Here is a 23,793-nt window from a genome sequence, read left to right on the forward strand (position 1 = left end):
GAAAAATTTCGGTTATTGAAATGTTCGATGATAAAATAACGTCAAATACAAAACATCAGTGCTAAAGGCATCCCTCAAAGGAACAATGTAAAAATAGCGGTATTCCAAGTGAGGGGGATTTAATATGTGACCCGATCAGTCAAAAAGATTTTTACTTCTTCTTTCTCCTTCTTGTTTTTCCGCTATAAAAGCTTTTCCTGTTTTCCATTTTTTTCTATGATTTTTTTAGGTTACGAATATATATTGCCAAGATAATGACACAGAGGCTCAGAGGTGGGTTAAAGGGTTAGTTTCATGAGTTATCCGTGGGCCACGGGTTACTCAATACGCCAGAAAACATGACCAGCCTAAACGTGAATTTTCATGGCTCATATGGTCAGTCGCATGACGGTTTGAAAGAATCGTAGATTTAAACCTTAGCGTGGCACGCAACACAAGTAGGAATCGGTCAAAAACAAGTAAGAATCGGTCAAACACAAGCGCAACACAAGTGAGATTCGGTCAAACACAAGCGCAACACAAGTGAGAATCGGTCAAACAAAAGCGCAACACAAGTGAGAATCGGTCAAACACAAGCACAACACAAGTGAGAATCGGTCAAACACAAGCCCAACACAAATGAGAATAAATTTCCGGTAACATTTGTCTGAAGATGTTTTTTCTTTATAAAGTCACGCGCTATCAGGCAGAGTACGGTGTACCACAGGCTTTCTTTTTATAAATTATCTGCTGTGTCTTATTGAGTCATTAGTAAAATGCCTTTTGGTACATAAAAAGGGGGCTACACAGCTGCTATGCTGCATTTCACGTCAATTAAAGATACATTTTCAGCGACACCTTTGTTTATTGCTTTTTTCTAATATTACTAGAAAAATTATTTGATAAAATCATCTGAAAATATGTGACATTTCATTTACAAAATTCATCGAAATATCGCAACCACTCCCCTAATAAGCCGATGACAGTGTATGCTTTGTCACGCTGGTATTCAACAAAATGGCGGCTGACAGAAGCAGTTTACAGAGTTAAAGTATTCTCAGTGTGTGTTAGTGGATCAGTACTTTTAGTAACTGTCACCACCCACCACCCCTCCCTGCTTGTCATTACTCGAAACAAATCACCGAAGATGGAAGTTATATGTCAGTAATTTCTTGCTGGGGTGTCACAGGAATTCCTTAATTTTGTCGTATTGGTACAAATGGTTGTTCTGCAGACCTCTGAGAGACAAAATCCCACGGAAACTCTTCCAAGTGTTTAGTCAAGGGCTACTAGACCATGATAGCGCTGCAAGTGATTTTTCCCGACTTCTACTCGCCAGTATTATCATGCGGCTTAAAGTAGTTAACGATTGTCTCGAACTTCCGGCATTAGATTGTGACTGTCCCTTAGCGACGAGCAGAGAACAAACCGACAAAAGGCTGCTTCATGTGTTTGTAAAATTCATTACCTTTCCAAGGCATTGCCACCCTAGATTCAATGAACACTTCGCAGCAATCAATCACGAAAATCGTGGTCTCCTTTTCTCTCTTTTTTCGCAAACATTCAGCGTAAGGCGTTTGACAAGAGGGCGTGCGTTTTGTGCGTTGATAGCTTTATTGTTGCTCTTGCAGCTGTTATTTAACGGACCGCCTCAAACGGCGTTAAAAGCGTTTAAACAATCCATAGAAGATAGGAAGTATGATTTGCTGTGATTAAATCTAGGGCTTCGCCTCGCTTTTAGGCCATAGCACAGCTAGTAATAAAACAGCCTAAACCCGCCTACACCAATCAACAAATGCTTTGTGCTCCCTGTAAATTTATCAAGCAAGCAGAGGAATTTCATCTCAGTCATACAGTCCCTTCGCGCCAAGACGGATCAACCCTTCATTTTCTTTTATCTACAATGGCTATAAGAGAAAGCTGGGCTAAAAAAATGGCAATCTGCTTTCTTCTTATCATTCTCCTCGCAGCGACTGCGTCCTCGTTTTCTTTACAAGCAGCCAAAATTGGTAAAAGAACGAATGACTTTAAGGTAATATGGATTTTATGGTTAAAGTTTGGAGCCAGAAGGTTTTTACTCTTTCGCTTACAACTTACTTAAAATGGTTCTAGATTAGGCGTTTTTAAATAAAAGTAATACAGTTCCCAAGCGTATCCCCAAGCAAAAATGAGATCGATTTTTCATTTCCTGAAGAAGAAAAAAAACCTTTCTTCTTTAATGTAGAGAATGTCCTTAAAAAAATTCAAAGCAGAATACAAGTCCTTTTTCTCCGAATTTAAATATTAGAAAGGCTTTTCTAATTCATTTTGTTTTTAAACATGACACTTTCTTTGTTGTTAAGAAAAGAAAGATACGAATCTTGGATTTATCCCCAGCAGATGTAAAAAAGCTATATTTTAAGTGGAAACTGTTTACATTCTGATAACACGCAAAAACACACGACTTGGACGTGTCTAGAGAAGAAAAGGTCGCAAACGCTTCCAAACTTTGTGGGTATTTCGAAATCTTCACAGCTTTTGAATTATGTTTATTTTGACAAAACAGATACTTCTTAAATCCACAAAGAGTTAATATCTTTTTAATTATGTCGTGAAACAATTAAGCACTTTAGGTATAATGGACGTAATGTTACAAGGAACAATGATTACTACAATATACCGCACCTCATGTGGCGAGACGAAATGAAAACGACGCTACAAAACGCAATTTCTATAGCACAATCTAGTTTAATTTGTTTGCGCGTTTATCTAGAGATGAATATATGATAACTCTTATTTTTTTTGCTTTCTTTAAAATGTTTGCTGGGATGATGAATGCCACTTTAAGGTAAAATCTTGTAAACAAAATAAAAAGGTTAATTTAATGTCCCATCAGGGGGTGGGTGGGTGGCTCATTATGCACCCTACGGGGTGCTGTGTGGGTATTGATATTTGTTACGTAAAGTGCGCTAGCCTCTCGGTGATGCGCTGACCGCGAAGGCCAGGATCTAATAAATATAAGGAAAACAAGCTGACCCCGCACAGTCAAAGTTTCTTATGAGTGTTATCTACCTACTGCAATACGAGAAGAAAAAAATAATAGCTTTTTAGAGTAAGAGTCCTGTACCACTTATCTTCCTCCCCGCTTTAAATTAGCACAAGGTTGAAAAAGTATGCTGTATACGGCATTATTTGTGCTGACGCTTCGAGCGTTCTCCTCCGCTACAGAGGCTTGCAACATTTCACTTTTTCAACCTTTGCATTCTGGTGGGTTCTAAGTTCTAAGAGCGTGCGCGGGCGGGGTTACAATTTCCGCACACGAGTGAAAAAGTTCAACTACCCAGAATTTTTTTAAACTTGGCATAAACAATATTGAAGTTAAGGGCTTTCAAAAAATGTTATAATGTTATGTCAAAAAATGGGGGTAACCGACCTTGTTTTCACAACAGAGGGGCGTAGATTTGACGCGTTTTTACTGATCGCGCGAGAAAAAATCACAACTCTAAGTTTTCAAAAATAGTTCCTATAGTCTTTAGAAAATTACGTTCTGTTTGTCGGGCTGCCAAAATCCGATATCCTAAACAATAACCCGTAGTAACGTTAATAATAACTCACATTTAAAGAGATCGCACTAAAAGACACTGTTTTCGCCACTATTTATACGGAAAATAAACAAACTTCTACAATCGGACTTTTTTTTCTTCTCTCAATATATCATTTTTCCGTATAAATTTAACCAGTTAACTATTTGAGCAAATAAAAAATGGGGGTAACCGACTTCGTTTTTCTGTCAAAGCGATTTTAAGTAAAAAACGCACGCCTTTTGCTGTGTTTTCTTGTACAACTGTGGCGCGCGCACGCACTTAATACCGGAAAATTCGAACAAACAGCGCGCGCCACTATGCGCAGAAGGGGTTTTACCTTAAAGAATATAATGAGAGAAACTGCGACCCCGGTCTAATACTGACCTGATCTTTTCTCTTTCCCAGACTCATCTTCAGAGGAAGATAAGATTCGCACAATGCAAAGCTGCAATGATGCAGTGCCTAACCCAGGGGGAGTACCCACAACAGGACTCTGTACCCCAGGGGGGTCTCCCACAACAGAAAAGTGAGTCCCAAGGGGGGTATCCACAGATAGATGGCGAAGAAGCTGGATCCTCAGATTACGGACAATTCCACTGAGTAACAAAGAGGCAAGCGGTCATGGGCGACTACTTACGAAAGAAGTTGGCTAGGACAATTTGAAAAACTTTTGGCCGAAGAATTAAACAGGTTACCGGCTTGAAGAATAGATGCCTAAGCTTGAGCTATAATTTAAAGATGAATGGAATGGAAAGAGCCCACTCGGTTGGGTTATAGACAAGGCTGACATAGTCGGAGATGTTAAAGGCATTTTTTAAATGGAATAAAATAAAGTAATCAGAGCGGTACTGGTAAAAAAAAAGTGTGAAAAAGAAAAGTACTCGTTTTTGCCGTTGAAATTTTCGTATTATATTGTTTTTGCTTCGTGTTTAAATACAAGGGCATAAAACGAATCTGTTCCGCAAAATATCTGTTCCGCAGCCGCCGTTATTTGACGGCTTGGAAGATGTCAGCCCCCCGGTTGATAGGGAAAATCGTCCCGAACGGTTCTTTGCTGGAAAATTTGTGGAGTCGAACTAGTTGCTGGGAATATTTTTTGGGACGCTTGAGCGGATGATTGGGGAAAAAATCGTTCCGACCGGTTATACGGGCAATTATTCACGTGCTAAAATGCCTAACCAATGTTGGCTGGGAAAAAATTTCTAACCAATGCTGGCTGGGAAAAAAAATTCTAACCAATGTTGGCTGGGAAAAAAATTTCTAACCAATGTTGGCTGGGAAAAAAAATTTCTTAACCAATGCTGGCTGGGAAAAAAATTTCTAACCAATGTTGGCTGGGAAAAAAATTTCTAACCAATGTTGGCTGGGAAAAAAATTTCTAACCAATGTTGGCTGGGAAAAAAAATTCTAACCAATGTTGGCTGGGAAAAAAATTTCTAACCAATGTTGGCTGGGAAAAAAATTTCTAACCAATGTTGGCTGGGAAAAAAATTTCTAACCAATGTTGGCTGGGAAAAAAATTTCTTAACCAATGCTGGCTGGGAAAAAAATTTCTAACCAATGTTGGTTGGGAAAAAAATTTCTAACCAATGTTGGCTGGGAAAAAATTTCTAACCAATGCTGGCTGGGAAAAAAATTTCTAACCAATGTTGGCTGGGAAAAAAATTTCTAACCAATGCTGGCTGGAAAAAAAATTTCTAACCAATGTTGGCTGGGAAAAAATTCCTAACCAATGTTGGCTGGGAAAAAATTCCTAACCAATGCTGGCTGGGAAAAAAAGAATGGTCCCTCCTTGGATTTTCCCCCAGCAACTTTAAAAATGGATATTTTCGGCATCAAACGACGAAATATGCCATTTTGACGTGTTTCGGAAGGGGGGCTCGTTGTATGCCCTTGTATTTAAAACTTCGCTTTTACACAATCGAGAGAAGCGCGCAAAATAGCGATACTCCTCGCGAAAATATAAAAAAAAATTCTTTATTTATAACCCATATCCATTTTTAGTATAAACATGGCGGGAACTTCACAAGCACGCGCGCACTATTCACCTCACGTTCGGCGAATAATGGGGGGAATAATCGTTAAATAAATATTCGCCCATTTATTTAAGCGTAGAGCACACACAAATAATCAATTTATACATATTTAGCCTTTTAGTAGAAATGAAACGGTTTTCCAAGCTGGAAATGGTGGTGATGCTTTTATCATATGTCCAAGCCGAGTCAGTGAAATCGCACCGACAACAACGGCTTACTTGCTGCTGGTGTACTTGGTGACGGCCTTGGTTCCCTCGCTCACGGCGTGCTTGGCCAGCTCACCGGGAAGGAGCAGACGAACGGCCGTCTGGATTTCCCTGCTCGTGATGGTGGATTTCTTGTTGTAGTTCGCCAGGCGGGAAGCTTCGCCAGCGATGCGCTCAAAGATATCGTTCACGAACGAGTTCATGATGCCCATTGCTTTCGTGGATATGCCAGTATCGGGATGCACTTGTTTGAGGACTTTGTAGATGTAAGTGAGATAACTCTCTTTGCGTTTTTTCGACCGCCGTTTCTTCTCTGCCCCTACACCGACTCCAGATAAAGCTTTCTTTCCTTTCTCGGTTTTCTTGCCTTCTTTTGGTAGCACCATTTCTACTTTCGCCTTGCAAGCGAACTCCAAATTCGTAATGCGCCAGAAATAAATTCAAAACTTCTTACAGCACGCCTCTACTTTCTCATTGGCTTGTCATCTGCACTGGCCATCATTACAAAGTCTTTGTAAAAGTGCAGTTTATTGGGGTATTCAAACTTCGTTCTTGTTATGCAAATTAAACCCACACATAAAGAAGTCAATGATCTTCACTGCCAATTCTGTTTTCATAAGAACAACGAAATGAAGACGGCAGAGAGCTATTTGGGATGGCGGCACGTGAGAATACGTTTCTCGGATGCATTTCATCACGAAGTGGTTTCCTTGTCTATCGATTAGCCCGATCGAACTATGCTAGGTGTTGATAATTTAACTTGTGTTTCTTTACGAGTTATAAACGTAGTTAAGGCTTTTGAGCATACTTCGTAAAAGGATGCAAATATATAAAAAACTGTCCATAATTTGCTGTCACAGCAACTACACCCCGCCTTTTTTTTTTCTTTTTTCAAGTGAGTATTAGGAATGTTCCCCTTCTCCACATAAATTCTTTCTCAATATTTATTGTATTTATTTCTGCTTACCGAAGAGGGTTCATCGTTGGCACAATTGACCACGTGATCAAAATAACGACAAAGTATGCTTTACGTACCAAATTCAACTGAAAATACAACCGCATAAGTTTTACCAAATAAGCGTATACAAATGGATGCTTTTTTGCACTAGAGGTTTTGCCTGGATGAAAAAATTGGAAAAATCTTGGCTTTTGATCTAAGGAATCTTCTGAAATTTAAAAAAAAAAAAAAAACACCAAAAAACCTGGGAAAGTTCCACAGGCAATCCGGGAAACGAGCAATTCTGTCGAGAAGCTCGACGAGGGGAAAAACACAACGCGACACAGCAATAAAATTAGATCATTTATTCACACATTTATGTCATACGACATTATTTACTATAGAACAGTCACAGAAGTGGAAATTACCCACCCACAGATCCTATATAAAATGACAACAAAAATGTCTGAGCATTGATCTCAGACGAATAATTTTAGGCTTACTTGAGGCTTACAACACGTACAACTAAGTTAACCATTTCACTCATTGTCCAAGGATCACAAAGTGATAACAATGTGCAAAATTATATCATTGCAATTACGATTTGATCCCTTGTTAAATTCTAACCTATAGAAGCATGAGTATCACGGTTGAGAGAATCATTACCTGATCTGCTTAAAAATGAGTGGAATTGTTGGTGCCAATTGCTGCCAGCATGACCTGGCCAATATGCAGATCCTACAGAGGGTCATTCTAGATCTTATGAGACGAGTAGAATACCCCACACCCCCAAACTTGGCTCATAACATCCATTCTACTACTTCATAAATATAATCCAAATTTAATCAAAATTAGGTATAGATTTATCATCTGTATTCAAAATTCTATTGTTTAGATAAATACTGAGGTATTTATATAACAAAACTATTTGCATGAACTGGAATTTCCCCCTATCAATAAGCCCGGCAAAATATGCAATTTCATGGGACAATGTACAATTGTGTTGGATTTCCTTCGCTTATATAACTGTTTCTAAACCAATATCGTACACTGATTTTCCTTTAAATGCCAACTAAAATGCCTACCAAGGAATCAAACAAAATATGTAGGATCACAGGCCCAAACATGACAGGCATAATCCTGTTATTGTTTTTTTTCCATGACTGACCGATTACTATCCCATTTTATTGGGAGGGGAATTGCAGTGGCGAACCCAGAATTTATTGGGAGGGGAGGGGGGATTATAAAACAAATGTCACGGAATTATATTCATGGAATTTAGTGCCTATGTTTTTTTTAGGTGTGGGGGTGGTTCTAAATCCACCACCTGTTTGGAAATTAGTCGGGAAAGTAAAATAATTATCTGACTGAATCTTATAAGCAAACTTTGCCTAACTAATAGATAAAGGCAAAGCACAAGGGAGTACACAAATTCCCATGGCCCCGCACATCCATGTAAAATGCTTAGCTATTTCGTCGTGTCTTTACAGGTCTGTAATTCTTGTATACGCCTACCATGCTATTCACAGCATGGTCTGGATAATTCTCCGAATTCTATGAATGGTTCTTGGAATGACGGGGACCTAACCTCTATTTTGTAAAAGTAGAATAAATCAGCCCTCGTCAAGTGCAAGCCTGGAATGAAATACAAAAAGTAGAACTTGATAAGTCAGGGTTACTATGACAATAGTGGACTTGCGCTAAGGGATCACGTGACTTTTGAGGTGACAAATTCAAGCACAAATAAGCACTGAAATGATTGCGAACATCATGCCAGCGAAGGGCTAAAAAAAAAAAAAAATTTTAAAAGAAAATAAACCCTTTCCAAAAATATTTTTTCTGGCTTTATCCATAAGCCTTAAATGAGTTGATTTTGTTGTTATCTTGCCACTAAAAGCCTAGGCACACGCTACAGTTTGCTACCCCAAATATCCCATGATCTCTTAGAGCAAGTCCCTATAGTGCATTCCTCTAGGCATTGACTGTACTGTGCGTTTTCTTACGCCTAGTTGTGGGCCATATCATATGGCTTGTTGCACCTCTAGGTAAGGGGTTGTACTGGACAAAACAAAAGACTTTCAACAAAAGCTACCCACCTCTGCTTTGTCAAGTCCAGTTTCCAGTGTGTCCTGGGCGGTGTCCGGCACCATGTCCCCTTTCTTGGCCACCATCTCGACACTCTCTTTCTTTGCTTCCCCATCCTCCCTTGGTTTCTCTTCACAGACCTCTTGAGTTGAGCTAGATACCTCGTCACCAACTATACTAATATGACCTGAGCTTACTTTCTCTAACTCCATATTGGAATTGTCCTGGAATTCCTTGCTAAGCTCCTCGGCTATCTGATTCTCAAGGTGCGCTATTTGTTGGCTTGTCTGTAGAGTATCAATCCCCTCCTCCTCCATGTCGACTTGCTCTGTATTATCACCGCTCTCCCCAGAACCTTCCTTCCGACACTCCCTTCCGACACTACTGTTGTGGGCACCCTGTGTAGAGTATTCCCGATTCTCGTCCCAGTCCTCTTTGCTGCCAGCAAAGTAGCGGACATCCCTGTCAGAGTCAGACTGGAGCTTGCGCAGTGCGCCAGTTACGATGTCCCTTTCTTTACATTCCGGATTCTGAAGGTAATCTGTTACCAATACAAAGAACATAACACATTTTACAACACTTCTGGCAATATTTTAAAATGGCTTAATGACATTCCCGCTGCCATTGTTGACATAATTACATTTTGTACTTTGAAAGGGCAGCGCCTTGACATGAGATGGCATGATCAGAAAGGATCTCTACCAACCTCTCCTCTAATAATGGTTATCTTTTCAAAATTTGCTGACAAAATTACAATAAATAATCCAAAAAGATACAGTAGCGTCTTCTTTATCGTAATAAATAATATTGTTAAAAATGCCAATGGGATAAACTGCTGGAAATTAATTTTCCTACTGGCTCTGAAGCTGTTGGAATGGGCAGCTGACGGGGCTCGTTAACTAAGATACCCAGGGACTAAGAAAAGAGGCTTACCACAGTTCAGCACGCTGTGGGTTAGTGTCCGGGCCACGGCCAGCCGGACATTGGGCACTTTGTCTGATAAAAGACTGAGAAGGTTTGGGAGGAATTCCTCACAAAAGTGCGGTCCACTCTCAGCATTTTCCTCCAGCATGTTCTGACAAAGCTGAGCATAACTAAACAAGAGATGACAGTTAGGCTACTGCAATTAGTACTGTGTTTGTCATAAAACAAATGAAGAAACACACAAAAACAATAGACTCTGTTGTGCAACATCTAAACACAAACAGGGTTCACAAGTTAAGAGAGAGAGGGAAAGAATAGATACCATAGCTCAAGTAAACTCACGCTTGTCGTCTTGTCCACTGCTGGCTGTGTGCAAACTTGATGATGATGTCCGACACAAACTTGCGAACAGAGCTGTCATCCTTGCAACCATGCAACCGCCGCAACAACACACCAATCTGATTCGAGAACAACCACTTGCCAATCACATTCCACATCCATACATTTAAAGCCAGTCAGAAAATATGTGCCCAGACAGAGGCAAACGTCAAAGTTCGAAATATCAGTGAAACCACTGATGGCAGGAGGCAAATAGACATCTTACCAATCTGAATGCTATAGTTCTGACATCAGCAACACGGTCAGTGGCTAGGGTGATGGCTATGGGACAGATGAACTGTTGGACTGCGGCAGGGGTATAAAGGTCTGATAGGTACATCAGTTGCCTGCCAATCACACAGTAGTTAGGGACAAAGGTAGGTATTCATCACATCAAACAAACAGTAAGAGATTAATGCCTAACAGCTGCCTCTAGCTATTCTTTAAGTTGTCCTATGTGTCTGTATGTCCTGTCTGTATGTCTATCTGTCTGTCCATATACTTGCCTATCTGTTTAACAATCTTTCTATGTCTCTTTTTTCTGTCTGTCTATTTATCATTCTGTTCGTTTGTCTGACTTTCCATATGTCAATCTCTACATTTGTATGTCATTTGATTGTCATTGTCATCATTCTGTTCGTTTGTCTGACTTTCTATATGTCAATCTCTACATTTGTATGGCATTTGATTGTCATTGTCATCATTCTGTTCGTTTGTCTGACTTTCTATATGTCAATCTCTACATTTGTATGGCATTTGCTTGTCATTGTCATCATTCTGTTCGTTTGTCTGACTTTCCATATGTCAATCTCTACATTTGTATGTCATTTGATTGTCATTGTCATCATTCTGTTCGTTTGTCTGACTTTCCATATGTCAATCTCTACATTTGTATGTCATTTGATTGTCATTGTCATCATTCTGTTCGTTTGTCTGACTTTCTATATGTCAATCTCTACATTTGTATGGCATTTGATTGTCATTGTCATCATTCTGTTCGTTTGTCTGACTTTCTATATGTCAATCTCTACATTTGTATGGCATTTGCTTGTCATTGTCATCATTCTGTTCGTTTGTCTGACTTTCCATATGTCAATCTCTACATTTGTATGTCATTTGATTGTCATTGTCATCATTCTGTTCGTTTGTCTGACTTTCTATATGTCAATCTCTACATTTGTATGTCATTTGATTATCATTGTCATCATTCTGTTCGTTTGTCTGACTTTCTATATGTCAATCTCTACATTTGTATGGCATTTGCTTGTCATTGTCATCATTCTGTTCGTTTGTCTGACTTTCCATATGTCAATCTCTACATTTGTATGTCATTTGATTGTCATTGTCATCATTCTCAGTGTGTTTGTAACGCAACCCTCGGTTGTTTGTCTGTCTGTCGATTCGTCTTCCTGTCTTATCTGTGTGTCTAACAGATTGTCTGAGAATTGATCCAACTTACTCAGCCAGTTCTTGTCTGAATCGCCAGTTCCTGTTGTTATCAGTTGAGAGGAACTCAACCAGTACAGGGAGATAACCCACACGAACGTCCAGCGGCAGAAGCTAAAGCAACAACACATTATCAAGAACACATCATGATCAAGAACATAAACAATCTGGATTGTGTAGAGATTACAGTATACTACGCTATGGTTGATTCATAAATCAACAGCAGAATCTTACACAATAACAAGTTATCAAGAAAGTATAGGGATTCTGTAGAGTTTTATAGAGTTCATTATGCTATGGCTTATCCAATAAATAAGTTTTGGACTATGCAACTTCAAAAAGTCCAAGTTTGATTGACCAGAGGACATAGAATGCATGTTTTTTTTTAACAACAAAGAATATGATCAATAAAGTTTTCTACCTTGATGAAATCAGCCAGATGTTTAAGGACTCCAATTCGGACCTGAAATTAAAAGTATCAGCCATTTTAGTATTTGCGACTAAAATGAACTACCATGCAAGTGTCTTGAAGCTCGTTCCCAGAACTTTTAAACAGCAGTGAATACTTACCTCATCCAGGTCCTTGAGAAAACTGTTGAAGGTTGGAACAAGCTCTGTCTTGGTCAGGTCTTCCCCAAGGACTTGGGCAAGTTCATGGATGGAAAAGGCTAGAGTGCGACGGACCTTCCACTGCGGGGGAAAAAGGGATAAAGAGAAACTTGGTAAAAGAAGGAAGAACATGCAATCAACTCTGGCAATACAGAATACTAGCCACTACATTGTTATTGTTTACTTTGAGAATAACAATCCACGTGCAAGAGAACTTAAACATCCATGATAAGAGTATGAGAACCATTTCAAGAACCATTTCAAGATTTATGATAATTGAAGAACAATATTTGATTGATTGCCATAAGTTTCTGCAACAGATGAAAACTGGTGTTTTGCATTCACTTAGTGTTGTTCAGGAGAAATCTGGCATCATATGTACATTGTCTACCAAATATGACATATCCTGTGATGCCTACCTAAATATCCCTTGATGTCTACCTGCATATTTATCCCACGATGCCCACCTGCATATCCCATGATGCCCGCCTGCATATTTATCCAATGATGCCTAATTGTATATCCCATGATGCCTAACTACATATCCCATGATGCCAACTTGAATATCCCATGATGCTTAGTTGTATATCCCATGATGCCTAACTACATATCCCATGATGCAAACTTGAATATCCCATGATGCTTAGTTGTATATCCCATGATGCCTAACTGCATATCCCATGATGCCTAACTACATATCCCATTATGCCTAATTGCATATCCCATGATGCCAAATTGCATACCCCATGATGTCTAATTGTATATCCCATGATGCCTAATTGCATATCCCATGATGCCTAATTGTATATCCCATGATGCAAACTTACATATCCCATGATGCCAACTTGCATATCCCATGATGCCTAATTGTATATCCCATGATGCCTAACTACATATCCCATGATGCCTAATTGTATATCCCTTGATGCCAACTTGCATATCCCATGATGCCAACTTGCATATCCCATGATGCCTAACTACATATCCCATGATGCCAACTTGCATATCCCATGATGCCTAATTGTATATCCCATGATGCCTAATTGTATATCCCATGATGCCTAACTACATATCCCATGATGCCAACTTGCATATCCCATGATGCTTAGTTGTATATCCCATGATGCCTAACTGCATATCCCATGATGCCTAACTACATATCCCATGATGCCTAACTACATATCCCATGATGCCTAACTACATATCCCATGATGCCTAATTGTATATCCCATGATGCCTAATTGTATATCCCATGATGCCTAATTGTATATCCCATGATGCCTAATTGTATATCCCATGATGCCTAACTACATATCCCATGATGCCTAACTACATATCCCATGATGCCTAACTACATATCCCATGATGCCTACCTGCATATCTGAAGCCAGCAGTTCGTAGGTGTCTCGCAGACACGCCCAGTTCTCCCGTCCAAGGGTGAGAGTGACAGCAGGAAAGCTGAAGGCACAGTGCCGTGCAATCTCTGTGTCTATCGTCTGTGCCTTGGTTGGCTCTGTCATCGAGATGTAATGGTCAAGTAGATTTTGTGGGATCATATCCTGTGAGCAAGAACAGTTTCACATCAAAGTTGTGATAACAAAAATGATAAATGAGAGCAACTACTAGACAGTTGCTATGCACATTTAAAATCTTGTATGATTTTTAATCGTAGTACTATTAAAGACACGAGAAGGAGTGTTTTCGTGGATATAAAATACTGAGGGATTTTAGATCCGAGAAAACACGATCTTTGAGTGTTTTGAATGGCTTAAAACACTCATCAATATTATATAATATAGGCATGTTGATCAATTGCAATGGAAAAAACAATAGCTTTGGAATCGTCATTAAAAAGACTACCGGAATTCGATTAAAGAAAGCAAGTAGAGCAATAAACAAAACTAACGTCATTAGATCGCGGGCAAACAGTGCGCAGTTTTACATAAACGGACTTGCTAGTGGAGCACTAGTCGAGGACAAAAATGTCGCATATTTGGAAACTGAAATCTTTAAAAAACAAGGCTGACAGCACAAGATATCCACCGAGAAGCCTCCATACACTAATAACTGGACTTCATTCAATCCAATTACGAAATGCACTCCAGCTGGCTAAGCAAAATGACCCAAGGTTAGTACTGTACATATAAAGTTGTCTGTGTTTATACTGTTTCATTCAGGTCTTAGATCATTCTGACTTTCTTTATTCTCTGGTTGAACATAATTATGCGAGTCGAAACTGGTCAAAGACAGCTTGACCATGGTTTAGAAAAAAGAATATGCGATTTTCTGAGCAAAATGAAGCTGCCATCTGGAAAAGGGACTCTTGTACTACCAAACAGCTAAGTCACTTTTGAACACTGTTTAATAATGGAGTCTGTTTATGAGAGTGTATCTAAAACATACCATAAAGTAGTTCTATGCTATTTACTTGGAAATAAAGTAGTTTACTGTTTGTGATCTTATGTATGCCGTTGTTTATTTGCCAAATCTGCTGGATTATATAAAGCTTCATTACGTCATGAGGTTTTATATAATCCTTCATAACGTCATGATAGCTTTATATAATGTTTCATGTTCGTTAGTCTGTCATTGTTTTTCTATTGTGCCAAAATATTTCCCTGAAGACGATTTCAATTCCCCGTGCTTAAAATGAGTTGGGTGTATTGCTAGGTATAAATCCTACCCATGTGTCCAAAAAACAACATCTGATTGGTCAACATACCTATTGAATATTGATGAGTGTTTTAAACTACATTTAAAGTATGTGCATATTATTGATACTAGGTACAAACAGTACTTGAACCACAAAACCAACAGACAGCACTCAAGCCACAAAACACACAGACAGCACTCAAGCCACAAACACACAGACAACACTCAAACCACAAACATACAGACAACACTCAAACCACAAACGTACAGACAACACTCAAACCACAAACATACAGACAACACTCAAACCACAAAACATAGACAGCACTTAAACCACAAACATACAGACAACACTCAAACCACAAACCTACAGACAGCACTCAAACCACAAAACATTATAAGATTGAAAGTTATGTGTAGCTCTGAAAGCTTGAAAATGCTCATCCTCTGAGAATAATATAAATTTCTGGCAATTTTAGTACCAGAGAATAGGGAAAAGTATAAGATCACCAAACAAAATATCTGAGTTTAGCCTGTCAAAATGAAACAAAACAATAGAAAGGTCAGAAGAAAAAAAAAACTATTGAAGATACAATACCTGGTGTGGGGTGACCATGCCGTCAAGCAAAAGATCATCATCGTATGATGATGACCTCCTAAGCTTTAACTCATGGTAGTCATCATAATCAAAGTCGTGAGGGTCGTCCGTCAGGGAGAAGATCGGCATGTGCTCCTCCTCGTCGCTGTCACTGTTGTGACCAAACGAGAGGTGTGGGCTCTTGGGCGGAGTCTGTCTGAGAGCTTCACTCTTGTTTGTAGAACCTTGCACAGAACTCTTCATCTGCAAATCCTCAGTTTTATCATTACCATCACCATCATCTTCATCACCATCATCGTCCTCCTTATCCTTATCATTAATGCTATCCAGTTCTACCTCAACTTGCGGCAAAGGACTTCTCCAATATAGAAAGGAATTGAAATAGTTCTCATCCAAATCAGCATCTAGATCTGTCGTTGGGACAGAACAAAACCCGGACACAGTACACCCATTTGAGGACCTGCTCTTTTCACTTGACTGACAGCTGTCACTCTTTTCTGTTGATTGGCAGTTGCTACCCTTATCTGTTGATTGGCAGTTGCTACCCTTATCCATTGATTGACAGTTCCCTTCACTTGATTGACAGTTATCACTCTGACTGTCTGACTGGCAGCTGTCATAGCTATTGGTTGAAGAGCAGTTCCCATGTGCTGCCTCTAAGTCACATGACCCATCCTTGTTTGATTGGCAGGTATCGGCATGTTCGGTTGCCATATCAGGAGGGGAGATGTAGCCAGAATCTGTTGTGGTGGCCTCCGGGGAGGAGCCTCTTTCCCTGTGGGCGTGGTCCTTACTTGAAGAACTGTAGAAAGTGACACATTAAAATGAGACAAAAAATGAACAAATTTATTGGAAGCTATTAAAATTGATTCTGCAAAAGTGGTTTATTACTGGATGAATGACAAGCCAAATTTTCGTCTGCCCTAAAGAAGTCTTACTAAAGACGAAAATTGGGCAGAGTTGAATTCCAATTTTTGGTGTATTGTATTCCTTCTTCTGGTTCACGAACACAACTATTTGGGCTTTTTGTATTCGAGATACATCTCCATTTAGCACTCAAATAAATAATCTTTTTCTTTAGCGGTCGCATTCTGATTGGTTAATAGAGTGGTCCGGAGATTCCTATATCTACCCTAAGTCTGAGAATTGATATTTTGCAAGTGCTGCTCGCTCAAAGAATGTTTTCGCTGGTGTTAAAAAAAAGTCATTTACCAGGTTAAGGTCGGTCAGTATCATGAAATACCGTGACCTCGGCTTTCAAGACCTCGGTCACAGTATTTCACGATACGGCAAATAACCCCTATAGATTTTTGTGAGTTTATGCTACTGATTTCCTTCGTATATACAGTATTTCTTTTTATCATGTTGGGATCATGCTTCACTGTTCCTTGCTCGCACCCCCTTAGAATTTGAATTACGTAGTTTCCACATGCTGTTGTTGTTAGGAAGACATAATAATTAGGTTCTAACCTATCAACTCCTTCATCAGAGGCAGTGTTCTCATAAGTCGTCGACTCAGCGGCTGTGCGAGCCTCCTCGCTGCGCGGCACAGGGCACAGCATGCCATAATCATCAATATAGAACCCACTCTTGGCCGGGTTAGCAAATGTGGAGATAAACGGGCCAAGGTTTTGGTATGCTGCCATTTGTACCTGGAAACAACAAGAACTTTTAGCAGCAGAATTAAAAATAAATTATATAAATCATATAGCCTACAGAGTTTAAAACAGCGTGGTGATCTAGAAATAAAAGTTTGAGATTCAAAAATCAATTTAAACAGCTTGCAACAACGCCTAGTGCACACTAGCAACATAACAACATAAAGACATGTTTAGCCCGACATAACGACATGGTCATAATGACATAAAAGAAAAAACATGTTATTTTTCTCTTATGTCGTTATGTCGAAAATAGGAGTGCGCGCGCCCATGTCGTTATGTCGATATGTCGCTAGTGTGCACTAGGCATTACTATGATAATTGGCACCATAAAATGCACTACTTGTTGAAATTTACTTTACACTTTTCCGCTGCAAAGTTTTTCAGTGGTAAGGTAGAGAAATTTCTTGAGATTCTGTTGGAATAAGTCTTAATGTCAATTGTAATGGCTACTTGGGACATGTATTAACCTTCTCTTTGGGCTCAAGATAAAGGTACACAAGAAGTTAGTGTCCATGAACTAGTGGGCGGAACATTTTCCAAAACAAAAAAGGGATAACATCAGGATTATTTCTTGAAGACGTACCCATCGAGACTTGTCGCACAGAAGACTGATAAAAACCTCAGCCAGGTCGTTTCCTCTTACTTCCTCCGGGCTCGCCGCAGACACACTCATGAACGTCTCTGCACATGACTGTTCAAATAATACATGGGGGTTAGACGCATCTATTTACACAATGTGGTACATGACAAATACACAATGTGTAACAAACAAAATATTTACATGCATTAGAAACATAAAATCTCCCTTACACAATGTGTGACGTTGTAGCCTGCAATGCAGGCCTCGAGCGATTTGTAGCTGCCATCTTTGATTTAAAACAAAAAAATGAAGAACGGAGGAGGTGTAGGTGTTTCTTCTCTCTCTTCTTCTCCCACCCCCCCCCCCCCCCATTTTACATCTAGCTCAAAATCCAAAATGGCGGCTATAAAATCACCGGGTAAACGCCTGAATTGCAGGCTAGTGACATACCAACAAAATACATGTTAGAATTATCTATCTACACAATGTGTTACAAGACAAATACACAATGTGTAACTCACAAAGTACATGTATCAGAAACATAGAATATGTCTTACATAATGTACTACAGTACATACCAACAAAATGTGTCAGAAATATCTATTTACATAATGTGTTACATGACAAATACACAATGTGTAACTCACAAAGTACATGTATCAAAAACATAGATTATCTCTTACATAATGTACTACTGTACATACCAACAAAATGACTCAGAAATATCTATTTACAAGGGAAAACATACACTAGAGAAAAAGCATTCCGACTATGAACGAAAAATATTGTTCGATGGATTATGAAAAACGCTTTTACAATATTCAGAACAATATCAGGTTTCTACGAGATGCGATCCCTGATTTTCAAGATCATTTCTCCGAAGTCAAGCTCGTTTGTTTGAAGGCAATATCGTTTTTCCAAAGACACAATCATTCACCCTGTTATTAAAATTGTTCATTACTGAGGTTAATACTTAGTCTATGTGACATTAAAGCGACAAGATCTTGTTTTGCAAAGACTTTACCTATCGCGATGATCGTAATGGCAAATTAAAGTTTATTGATGCACGAGTTCATTAGCAAGCGCAAAGCTGTCATAGTAAAGTTGTGGTCGTCATTGGCATTTGGTTGTTTTGAAAAGACAAGAAAATATCAACAGCCGATACTCACTTTCTTAATTTGCATACGGCTCAAACAAATCGATTGTCAAACTTTACGAATCACAACAATCCTAATGGCAAAAGAAAGCTGAGATATTGAGGACTCTTTTGAGAGAGGTCTGTTTGATTCACAAGTTCAGTTGTTCCCTCATTATAGAAAAAGCGTTCGTTGATCTTCCAGATTTGCCAAAAACATTTTTCATTAGTGTACGTTTTCCCGTGCTGGGTCACAAATACACAATGTGTAAACAACAAAACATATGTATTAGAAACATCAAATCTCTCTCACACAACGTATTATGTACATACCAACAAAACATATGTTAAAAACATAAACCATTTACACAATGTGTACACAATATGTTATCAACAAAATATGTGTTTGAAATATCTATGCACAGTACGCAATATATAACATGTCAAATACACAATGTGTTACCAAAATGACAAGGTTTTTGGGGGGCCCTTACCTTCCTTACACCCCATACACCGTCCTGACACAGGCGGAAGAACACAGGAAGCTAAATGACATAAAACAAAATTAGCCTGTCTAGTACCCATACTATGTAGTCTACCTGGTTAAAATAGGTAAAATTGAATTTTTGTGGATTTTCAGGCTTTGTAAAATGAAGTGCTTATCTCACCAGTTTGTCTGTTGTAAGCTCTGGACCGACAACGTTGCAGATCTCACCAAAGCTTGAAGCACAAACCTAAAAATGGACAAACAAGGCTAATATAAAAATAATACTCTGGAAAAACAAAAACTAAACAACTAAACTAGATGCTTGACCATCAAAGCACATGAAATACTGTATTTTTATAATTGAGATTTTATTGGAAACCTATTTACTGAAACCTACAAGAAAGAATAAAATTAATCCAAATCAGTGGTTTGAATTAAATGATAAAAAATGAACCAAAATTATTTTTTTGTCTTTTATCTAGGGAACTCCAAGTTACTGTACAATAGTTCAAGCCAGTAGTGAGTTTGAGTTACAGTATGTAGATATGGTTGAGCTGTCAGAGTTTATTATTCACGATCAATGTGGTTCATTTGGACAAACACATGGCTGCAGACAGAGTGTATACCTTGCGAACATGGAACAGTGGGTCAGAGCAAAGAACTTCGAATCGTGGCATGAAGAAACGCTCCGTAATGTCCTTTCCAACAAGAGAAGACATCTTGCTCATCAACTGCAAGACAGGAAAACCAATAAATAATCTCCTCTAATATGTAAAGGGAAGTACACAACACTTTGAAATAGAGCAGGCACTTCTAATACGATATTTAATTTCTAACAGGGCACACAAAAACACTCTCCACTCCCCATACCGTGACAGCCTCTGATCGGTAGTCGTCACTACTGTCACCTGCCGTCAACTGCATCAGCACGGGGCACACTTGATCTTCCACATCGGCTAAGGATACAAAGGTTAAAAATTAGTAAAATGCTACAAAAAACTAGTTATATCCCTATACCCAATGAGTTTGCTGTTTTGTGGGAAAAGCTGATGCTTGCTTTAATTAAGGCTTAATCTAGCATAGCAGAAAACTGACTCTTACAATTTCACTGCAATGCTGACTGAAGAGGTAGAAGATACTGTATCAGTTCCCTTCCTTCTTAGACTTCCCCCTCTTCTAAGGGAATACACTAGCTCACTGTGGAATACACTAGCTTACTGTGGAATACACTAGCTCACTGTGGAATACACTAGCTCACTGTGGAACACACTAGCTCACTGTGGAACACACTAGCTCACTGTGGAATACACTAGCTCACTGTGGAATACACTAGCTCACTGTGGAATACACTAGCTCACTGTGGAATACAATAGCTCACTGTGGAATACACTAGCTCACTGTGGAATACACTAGCTCACTGTGGAATACACTAGCTCACTGTGGAATACACTAGCTCACTGTGGAATACACTAGCTCACTGTGGAATACACTAGCTCACTGTGGAATACACTAGCTCACTGTGGAATACACTAGCTTACTGTGGAATACACTAGCTCACTGTGGAATACACTAGCTCACTGTGGAATACACTAGCTCACTGTGGAATACACTAGCTCACTGTGGAATACACTAGCTCACTGTGGAATACACTAGCTGACTGTGGAATACACTAGCTGACTGTGGAATACACTAGCTCACTGTGGAATACACTAGCTCACTGTGGAATACACTAGCTCACTGTGGAATACACTAGCTCACTGTGGAATACACTAGCTCACTGTGGAATACACTAGCTCACTGTGGAATACACTAGCTCACTGTGGAATACACTAGCTCACTGTAGAATATACTAGCTCACTGTGGAATACACTAGCTCACTGTGGAATACACTAGCTTGGTGTGGAATACACTAGCTTGCTGTGGAATACACTAGCTTGATGTGGAACACACTAGCTCACTGTGGAATACACTAGCTCACTGTGGAATATACTAGCTTACTGTGGAATACACTAGCTCACTGTGGAATACACTAGCTCACTGTGGAATACACTAGCTCACTGTGGAATACACTAGCTCACTGTGGAATACACTAGCTCACTGTGGAATACACTAGCTCACTGTGGAATACACTAGCTTACTGTAGAATATACTAGCTCACTGTGGAATACACTAGCTCACTGTGGAATACACTAGCTTGGTGTGGAATACACTAGCTTGCTGTGGAATACACTAGCTTGATGTGGAACACACTAGCTCACTGTGGAATACACTAGCTCACTGTGGAATATACTAGCTTACTGTGGAATACACTAGCTCACTGTGGAATACACTAGCTCACTGTGGAATACACTAGCTCACTGTGGAATACACTAGCTCACTGTGGAATACACTAGCTTACTGTGGAATACACTAGCTCACTGTGGAATACACTAGCTCACTGTGGAATACACTAGCTCACTGTGGTTCTCACCTCTTTCCACTAGTTCATGCTCTAGCAGTTCAAGCAAAACTTGCTGGCTGGCCTTGCGAACCTGGTTGTTTGAGTCCATCAAGTACCGCAGCACAATGTAAAGGATATACTGGGGTACTGCCTCCATCATGGAGTAGTGCTCGTAGCAGAACAGGGCAACGTGAGGGATTTGGTCCATCAGCTCCACACGAACACATGGTTCTGAAGAGATGGTAAAAAAGGTGTGTAAACTTAGTATAGAACAACAAGTTAAGTAATGAAAAGAGGGTTTTAAAATGTATTTAAAGGTAGGATTGTGAGAAGGAAAAAAAGTAGAAAAAGGAAAAAAAGTATATAGATAATGTAGTTCAAGAGGTTAGGAAACTTTGAAATTTCTCTGAAATTTTTATTTTACTTAAAATTTTAAACCTTTAATTTTACATGTATTATATTCTGAGAATAATATCTATTTTATCCATAAAACATTTTTGTTGAGGTATACCCGCAAGCATTTGATAATCTGTTACCTTTCTATTATCATTATTATAATGCTGAGTTAACTTTTTGGGTCTGACATATGTAACAATATTTCAATGCTGTTAAAATAAGTGAGTAAAATCTACTTTATTTACACTAAAACTCCATCCATTCTACAGTTTGTACTTTAAAACTAGAGACATGCTGTTTAATTAGCCTCAAAACCTTTGAACTTGATAAACATCTGATATTTAACACGATTTGTTTAGCCCCCAATAGTAGAATACAAAGCAATACTGACCCGAACATGGAAACAATCATGCACTTTGATAAAATGGATTAATTATTAAGTAAAACTTTTTTAACACCCGAATCTAATCAATTTGCGAGCTCGCCTTGTACACATTTTATTGTTTCTGAATAAAAAATACAATCCTTAGAAGGGATTCGAGCTAAGACGAAAAACAAATTAGCTGTGATACGAGGAGCAGGTGAACGCATGTTTACAGATGTCTTTCATTTGTTCCTGTAAAACGTCTGATGGAAGTCGTGTAAATATAACCTTTCCCACACCCCGGAAATCCCGCTACGATAGCAGCCTCTCAAAAAACATATCACAAATAAGATTTATTATCTTAAAAAAATGGTTCTATATTTTTTAGTGTGTCGTACGACGTTTATAAATAGAATTTTGGGACGGAAATAGAGAGAAAACATTCAAGCGACGTCTGAAGCGTGGAAATAATGTTTTTATAAACCGACTCTCTTCGTTGAGGAGTCTCAAGGATGTTTTATAAACTTGTTCAAGGAGAAAATGGCAATAAGATCACAGGACAAACAGCAGTAGTCACTGTTATTTGAGCTAATAGAGTAAACATTACGAATAGAATAATCTGAGATTAGACTTCCAAGAGCGAGGAAAGAATTCTTCTACACAGTCATCTTACCGATGTCCTCGGATAGGCGAACGATCAAACGCAAAACATGGTAAATGTCGTCCTTGGTCCGACAGGCTTTCAGGGCTTCCTTCGTATACCTGGCAGCCATTTGCCTGTAGGGATAGACGAGGTAATTAAGGATATTGCAGTAAAACTCTAACGTTGGCGGCACACGTGGAAGAGACGAAGTGGAAAGTTTAGCTCAACTCATGGCGATTCTAGTGTTTTACCTATTGAATATCACATCGCTGTGCATGTATTTCTCCATTCTTATTATGGGGCTCAGAAGTTCTTCCGGGCCTATTTGGTCGAGCACTGATGGATCGTCTTGTTCCATATCACATCCTACAAGGACAGGAAGAAAGTTTCACAACCCACCAACGCAACTAGGGCAATAGCTATGCGTAGTACCGGTTGCGCGACAAAACTTTGATTTTTCTATATCGCAGCGAAATCAAAATCACGAGAGAACTGACCGTCATCTTGATCATCATCTGCATCGTCGATATCCTCTACTAAAAAGCGTATATCTGCAAAGAGACAGGCGATAAGTAAAGTGAAAGAATGCAGAGTCAACGGCGAACTCGGAAAAACCTACCCGCCATCTTGAAGTTGCAATAGACATGCATTTATCACGTGACCTTGGGTCGTGC

At 39.2% G+C, this 23,793-nt stretch overlaps 3 protein-coding genes across 3 annotated transcripts; 1 reads left to right on the forward strand and 2 right to left on the reverse strand.

Annotated features, from left to right (window-relative positions):
• Positions 1–1,709: 1,709 nt before the first annotated feature.
• LOC116615588 lies at positions 1,710–4,404 on the forward strand. The gene is made up of 2 exons (XM_032377320.2): positions 1,710–2,011; positions 3,948–4,404. Exons 1-2 carry the CDS (start codon positions 1,775–1,777, stop codon positions 4,140–4,142), a joined length of 432 nt encoding a protein of 143 aa, XP_032233211.1. The 5' UTR covers positions 1,710–1,774; the 3' UTR covers positions 4,143–4,404.
• Positions 4,405–5,505: 1,101 nt separating this feature from the next.
• On the reverse strand, positions 5,506–6,349 carry LOC5508571 (late histone H2B.L4). Its single transcript, XM_001629098.3, has one exon. The coding sequence runs from the start codon at positions 6,168–6,170 to the stop codon at positions 5,793–5,795; it is 378 nt and encodes a 125-aa protein (XP_001629148.2). The 5' UTR covers positions 6,171–6,349; the 3' UTR covers positions 5,506–5,792.
• Positions 6,350–7,071: 722 nt separating this feature from the next.
• LOC5508551 (serine/threonine-protein phosphatase 4 regulatory subunit 1) lies at positions 7,072–23,783 on the reverse strand. The gene is made up of 21 exons (XM_032377283.2): positions 23,739–23,783; positions 23,617–23,670; positions 23,371–23,485; positions 23,150–23,253; positions 21,747–21,947; positions 20,147–20,232; positions 19,903–20,007; positions 19,458–19,523; positions 19,284–19,334; positions 17,658–17,765; positions 16,884–17,065; positions 15,414–16,215; positions 13,537–13,722; positions 12,125–12,244; positions 11,976–12,017; positions 11,568–11,668; positions 10,335–10,455; positions 10,073–10,188; positions 9,740–9,900; positions 8,818–9,347; positions 7,072–8,356 (listed from the first exon to the last, which is right to left on the reverse strand). Exons 1-21 carry the CDS (start codon positions 23,767–23,769, stop codon positions 8,345–8,347), a joined length of 3,294 nt encoding a protein of 1,097 aa, XP_032233174.2. The 5' UTR covers positions 23,770–23,783; the 3' UTR covers positions 7,072–8,344.
• Between the last annotated feature and the right edge of the window lie 10 nt (positions 23,784–23,793).

The sequence above is a fragment of the Nematostella vectensis genome, chromosome 13, assembly GCF_932526225.1.
Source record: "Nematostella vectensis chromosome 13, jaNemVect1.1, whole genome shotgun sequence".
In the NCBI taxonomy this organism is placed as follows: domain Eukaryota; kingdom Metazoa; phylum Cnidaria; class Anthozoa; order Actiniaria; family Edwardsiidae; genus Nematostella; species Nematostella vectensis.